This window comes from Gadus macrocephalus, chromosome 19 (assembly GCF_031168955.1).
Source record: "Gadus macrocephalus chromosome 19, ASM3116895v1".
Taxonomy (NCBI): domain Eukaryota; kingdom Metazoa; phylum Chordata; class Actinopteri; order Gadiformes; family Gadidae; genus Gadus; species Gadus macrocephalus.
The window spans coordinates 10,319,037-10,325,933 of NC_082400.1; the positions used below are offsets into that span (position 1 = coordinate 10,319,037).

A 6,897-nucleotide genomic window follows, 5' to 3' on the forward strand; every position below is an offset into this window, starting at 1 on the left:
TTTTTTGTCATTTCAGACCGGAAGTAGAATTTGTTATTGATGTGGGCTTGACATTCGTACATAATACACTTATTTCTAAACGATAACCGCGATAAAACAACTCTACACAATTTTATGCAGTGGTATATAAAAACCGGTTAGAGAAATTGGTTTGACCTCTTCCTCAAAGGCCTGAACACGTGAAGGACCAAGATCCATCTCAGTTTGGTTTGGCAGCACTAATATGTTTTCATGCCAACTTATTGTTCTTAACCACAATAATGGAAATAGCTAGCGTCCATTTCACAAGACTTTTGTATTAATTTATTTTTGGAATTTTGGACAGTACATAATTTATCAAAACAATAATCTCAATAGTCAACATTGCGCAAAATAAAATAAGACAAGGAACACCACCACATAAATAATCACAGATACATATATGGATTAAGGCATAAATACTTCCATTGCAATGCAACTTTTCAAATTCATCTCTGAGTTGTAGAAAAATAAAAAAAAAGACCATAAATAAATCCAATAAAATGTTTTGTCTGTAGGAAAATTAAAAGTACAAGAATATAAACAGTAATTGGGAGCAACCATTCAGTGTATAAAAAAGACAAATACAAAAGTGCAGACCAATACAACCAAGCTATCACATCAAATGACAGATTTGAATAGGAATCCATAGCTTTTGGCTGAACTGAATACAAATTCTAACATCAGTCGAGAACATTTTGACAAAATGGCAGTATTAACTGACAACGAATAGAAAGTTGGATTCCTATGCATCGATATCAAAGCTACAACAAAATTGGGATTCATGCTCAAGGACAACAAATAATGCCTTTTTAAATATACTTTCAGTCACCATGTTGAAAAATGTCAGCGTAGACAGCTAATAAGATACTAAACTATACGTAGTAATTCCTCGAGAATTCATTCTATTTCTCCAAGCTTTAATGCCGTCAGTTACATTTTTTACAAAATTAAATAAATAAATCACTTCAACAGCACATTTGTCACCCAGATGCGATAAACGCCGTAACACAGCTGGACTCAAACAACACAGACCACAAAACCATCCAAGGTCAAACATTGTTGTGGACATAATTATTCATTAATAAAACAGAATTTCAACATGATTTGGACCGCATCAGCATCAGATAATCAAATTTTCATTGTCTTGGAATTATTAGTATTATCTGCACAAACTAGATAAAACATTTAACAATATTAAGACTCGTTTTGTAGCATAATCAAACCGTAAAACCTGAAGTTATATCCTTTATCATGAGGATTGGTCCGTTACCCAGGCAGTTTGTAGCTTTTTACTGGTAATGTGTGGCAGCGTTCTTACCTGTAGCTCTGCTTCAAACTATTGATGTGCTAGTAAAACACTACATGATCACTTTCAAATGTTTTCTGAAAGGGCTAACAGTCATTGTACGGTGTTCTTGTAAACAGACACGATCTGGGGTCATCTGAATAATGGTATAATGTACTAAAATAATGTGCTAGTGATCACCGTTGTCCACTAGAGGCTCCTGTAAGCATTAAGTAGCCCAAGGTTTGCCTCCACCAATTCTGAAAAGGTAAAGGATGGATGTGAAATGAATGAATAAATAAAAATACAAATACAATTAACGTGCAACAGTAAAACAATTAGTTAAGTAGGTATTGTGGACAGATTATGAGTCAAATTAAAGTGAAAGCTATACTGATCCATACTGGTGACGATACCAACAGTACCATACCGCCTGACTTTTAAGTCTTTTAGTGTGAAGTACACATTTGGAATTAACAGCCATTCTGTAGCTCTGAAAGTTATAATGAAACGTGAGCATATGAACCAAAGGAAAGGGTTGAAGCCTATACACTTGTTTGAATACTTACGTATTTGTAGTTGCACCAATGCTTACACCAATTAATAGATGAATTGCTAGTATCTTACCGCATTGAGTTAGATTCCTAGATAGGCATCGTCTCTGAGACATAACTAACAGGTAAAGGGAATTGCATGCCATTGCATTCGACACCACAACCTTTTGCTACCTCACTTCTCTGGAATCAAGATGGAATTCAAACGCCTGGCATGGTTTGGGATGAAGGAACCTGGTTCTGGAAGCAGAACAGAGCAGATAAGATCTTACCTGTCGGCTTGTACCAGCCTTCGGTGAGACTGAGACTTTTCTTCCAGGAAGGACAGAGGGGTCTTTGGCAGGGGCTTGTCAAGGGAGGGGGCCTGGGGTGGCACATGCCCCCCCGAGACATCTGATTGGCCCTCTGGAGGGCTACCTGAAGTAAATCTAAAAGTCGATTTGAACTCATCAATAAAAAGCAAACATGAAATGTTTTTGACATCGTACAAACGATAACAAAAACGTTTTCTCCTAGTTTGTGGACAAAATATTTGTAATTGCTCAGATTACCAATATGTTTCGACCTCATGTTTCATGTGTTTTTTAGAAGATGAGAACGTGTGTCGATATATTGCCGACTGAAGAATGACTTAAAAGGTCGGGACCCCAAAATGAATCGGGATCTAGTCGGTAGTGGGGCAGAGGTCGCGCGCAGAACACGCAGAAAGGGTTCAAGAAAGTGGAACACAAAACACACCAAAATTGGGGATCCTTAAAACCAAAGGATCCCCAAATCCAGGGTGCTCCCAGTGTACAGCGGTCGGAGGGGGTCCCAGGGTTCGGGGGTCCCAGGGTTCGGGGGTCTGACATTGTCTTTTTGGATCCCGATGAAGACAAACGGGTGGCGGCGGTGGCGGGGGTGGGGGGGGGGGGTTCCCCGGGGTCTACGGCGAAGTCCTGCGGCTCTCACGCAGGATGCCGTCCAGGCCACTGAGCTGCCGGAGGAAGCCCCGGTTGGGGGTGACGCCGCGGTGGTCCTTCACCGTGCGGATGGCCTCCACCAGGGTCAGGTTCTGGCGGATCATCAGGTAGGCCAGCACCAGGCTGGCCGAGCGGCTCACGCCCACCGCGCAGTGCACCAGCACCGTGCCTGGTCCATCACACACACACACACACACACACACACACACACACACACACACACACACACACACACACACACACACACACACACACACACACAGACGCACACACACACACACACAGACATGGACGCATACACACACACACACAGACATGGACGCATACACACACACACACAGACATAGACGCATACACAGACACACAGACATGGACGCATACACACACACACACAGACATAGACGCATACACAGACACACACACACACACAGACATAGACGCATACACAGACACACACACACACACACACACACACACACAGACATAGACGCATACACAGACACACACACACACACACACACACACACACACACAGACATAGACGCATACACACACACACACAGACATAGACGCATACACACACACACACACACACACACAGACACACACACACACACACACACACACACAGACATAGACGCATACACACACACACACACACACACACACAGACATAGACGCATACACAGACACACACACACACACACACACAGACATAGACGCATACACACACACACACACACACACACACACACACATAAAATGGAACAATCATTTATCTGTAATGTGTCTGTGTGTATTTATGCACAGGTGTGCAGGCAGGTGTGTGTGTTTTGGTGTGTGTGTGTGTGTGTGTGTGTGTGTGTGTGTGTGTGTGTGTGTGTGTGTGTGTGTGTGTGTGTGTGTGTGTGTGTGTGTGCGTGTGCGTGTGCCTGTGGTGTGGTTTGGTTTAGAGGAACGAGGTGTAAACCATATGATTCATTGGTGCTCTCTACCAGTACTGTTCCATGAGTGTCTCTCTGGTGTCAGTCGCGATCTGTTTGGGCGTCCCACTCACCTCCGCCGCACAGCGCCTTGTGGATGAACTCAGCCGAGGGGTAGAAGTGGACGCTCATGTCGAAGGAGGGGGAGTCGTGGGCCTCGATGCCCTGGTAGGTGATGTTCATGCCGGCGTAGTACTCGGCACCGCTGCGCCACTTGCTCTGCGCACAGTTGAGGATGTGGCTGATGCCCAGTTTAGCCAGCTCGCGCCTGTCCGACGCAATGTCCCTGTGAAGCACACACAAGGGGGGGTGAGTTAGAGGAACACAATTTGGCACACACACACACACACACACACACACACACACACACACACACACACACACACACACACACACACACACACACACACACACACACACACACACACGGAACATAAATAATAAAATTACGCCATATATGCCAAATAATTTGAATAGGCCAACTATGTGCAACGCTTTAATAGTAAAATGGAAATGTATCAAATCTCACTGGTCGCCAATGTAGAGCCGCGGCCACACTTGATCCGCGTGGTTACAGGCGGTTTTCCCCGTGTACAGTAGCCGCTCCAGTTCGGACACGGACAGGATCGGCGAGACGCGCTCCGAGTCTTTCCTGTTCGGACTCCTTGAGCTGCTCCTAGACCTGGAGAAACGGGACATGAACGCCATCTCCACCCAGACGCTGCTGCCTCTGTGTGGGAGCAACGTGATATCCTAGTGTTTATTTCTGTAAATACACATCGAGCTGACGGGTATTATAACCCCCCCCCGAACACCGATGACGATTGGGGTAAACAGGGAGAGAGCAGGCAGGAAAAATCAGACAGGACTCGGAACATAATAGAAGGGCCAGTGAGAATCCGTGTTGCACTACTGCTTCATGCATGGTAGTAGTGATAACAACGACGACAAATAACTAAACGCTAAATACACCTTAGGCTGCAATTATAAACAAAATAAAGCAGTTTCCATTATTATCAAACAAAACGCGTGTATACAATCACTATTCTATTTGTCTTAGGATAATGCGCTCCTAAAAACAAACCTACCTTGCAAATACCGTCGATATATTTATTTATTTCCGGGCGCTGAGCGTTTCCCTCCTTTTCTGTACGTTAAACCACAACTGCAGCCGTCAGAAGTCGGATAAAACATAATACTAGAGGATGGATGCAGAAACAGAAATTCGGACCGCCACCCCATTATCTTCCTCCCGACATCTTCATCATCACAAGAGGAGCAACAACGCTCAGTTTTTCGCAACCTCAACAAGTCCATCAATTGATTATCAAAACATGGCTGCCGGTTTAAAGGGCCACTATATCGATTTTCCACACGCAACCCATACTTGCGCTTTTTTTTTACATCATATATTTTTCATATTTATATTTTTCAACTCGATAAGTCAAGAATATTGTACATGGTGTGATACAGAGATCAAAATAGAGCCATATTTCCACATAAACAAATACATGCAATTGTGGATTCAATTGAAAGTTAACCTGAAACCTGGTGTCCAGAGCTTTAGTCGACAGCTCTCTCCGCTTCCACATGGTCGGTGGGTAATTGATACGGTCGGAGGTCGTATATGACATATTCATTATTACATTCATTATTCATTAGAAACAAACATCAGAAGGAATTTAACCCTGGTCTCCAGAGGGTTATCCAACAGTGCGCTCCAGTGCGCTCCAGTGCAACACTGGGACAGGGACAACATTCAATTAGGCTATCAATAATGAATTATCGATAATCAGAGGGGATACATGACATTATAACTCACATGACATCCCTCTCAAAATGACATAGGTTGCATAGGACACAACCCCTACTCTAAGGCCCCGTCCACACGAAGCCGAAACAGGCGAAACCGTTACGGTTTCGATCTATCCGGTTTCGGAGTATCTCCGTAAAGACGGAGTCAAGCGAAACCGGGTAGATCTGTAGAAACGCTGTCGTACATTCCAGGCCCATAAGGGCCGCTGCTTCTGCTACGGAAATCTTTGTTGCTGTGAGTTCTGAGACTCCGCGGGCTTAACAGTCATTGGCTAGAGGGTCGAGGGGTGGGGCGATGACGTCATGGTTTACGGTTTCAGTCGGTTTCAGGCGTCAGCACGAATCCAAAACGAAACCGGGTAGATTTGAAACCACCTCCGAGGGTGGTTTCAGAAGTTTACAGTTTCGGTCAGCAGATTTGCCGGCTTCGTGTGGCGGAAGGCCGAACCGTACAAGATCTTTGCGGTTTCGCCATGTAATCGGCTTCGTGTGGACGGGGCCTAAGGGTGCACTCACACTAGGCCATCTGGCCGTGGCCGTTGGCCGTTTTCACACCTAACCGTGCTCAAATGGCCCCATTGTTCTCTAGCCTTCACTCACACTATGCCATCTGGCCGTCGCAACTGTGGCCTGGCCACGGTAGGCTCTTGTACATACGTCATCACATCCTCACACGTCATCACCAAGCGTCCGCTGCATGGACCATAATAAAGTCTGCCGCCAGTCAGAGTTTTATCAACAATGGACAACAACACAGAGAACACACCAACAGTTGAACCGCTTGACGCCAAGTTTAACGTTTAATGGGAAAGAAGGCTCGTCGCCTTTATTATGTCCATGGTCATCGCATGGGCTATACGTCATCCAGCTCAGGTTGCGTAGCCGTGAGTGTGCGCGTGTCGGCTCATTAGCATCTGTACCGTGGCGGCCCGTACCGTAGCAGCACACCTCTCCCAAGTGGCCAAGTTGGCCTGGCCTGGCCAGACTGGCCACACTCACACTGGCAGATTTGAGCACGGTTAGGTGTGAAAACGGCCACGGCCACGGCCAGATGGCCTAGTGTGAGTGCACCCTAAAGGCCGAACTTATAACGAGAAACCTTTCATTTTGGAAAATTTTGTGAACTCTTTGATAAATCAGTCAGTCAGCCATCGCTGTCCCATCGCTGTTTACGTTTCTGAGCCCGAGACATTGCACACATTTGCATAGGCGATCTGATTGGATGACGGATCCGTCGCTGCCGAAAAAGTTGGAAATTTTTCAACTTTTTGACGGAG

At 45.2% G+C, this 6,897-nt stretch overlaps 1 protein-coding gene across 1 annotated transcript; it reads right to left on the reverse strand.

The window, feature by feature from the left end:
* Window positions 1–280: 280 nt before the first annotated feature.
* LOC132447518 (dual specificity protein phosphatase 26) lies at window positions 281–5,188 on the reverse strand. Its single transcript, XM_060038323.1, has 5 exons — window positions 4,894–5,188; window positions 4,335–4,535; window positions 3,880–4,091; window positions 743–2,991; window positions 281–682 (listed from the first exon to the last, which is right to left on the reverse strand). The coding sequence occupies exons 2-4, from the start codon at window positions 4,511–4,513 to the stop codon at window positions 2,786–2,788; spliced, it is 597 nt and encodes a 198-aa protein (XP_059894306.1). The 5' UTR covers window positions 4,514–4,535; window positions 4,894–5,188; the 3' UTR covers window positions 281–682; window positions 743–2,785.
* Window positions 5,189–6,897: the final 1,709 nt, after the last annotated feature.

Coding starts and splice junctions, on each gene's coding strand:
- LOC132447518 (XM_060038323.1), bottom strand. CDS start 4,513: ATGGCGTTCATGTCCCGTTTCTCCAGGTCTAGGAGCAGCTCAAGGAGT. Junction 4,092..4,334: donor CGGCTCTACATTGGCGACCA/GTGAGATTTGAT, acceptor TGTGCTTCACAG/GGACATTGCGTCGGACAGGC. Junction 2,992..3,879: donor CAAGGCGCTGTGCGGCGGAG/GTGAGTGGGACG, acceptor GTGATGGACCAG/GCACGGTGCTGGTGCACTGC.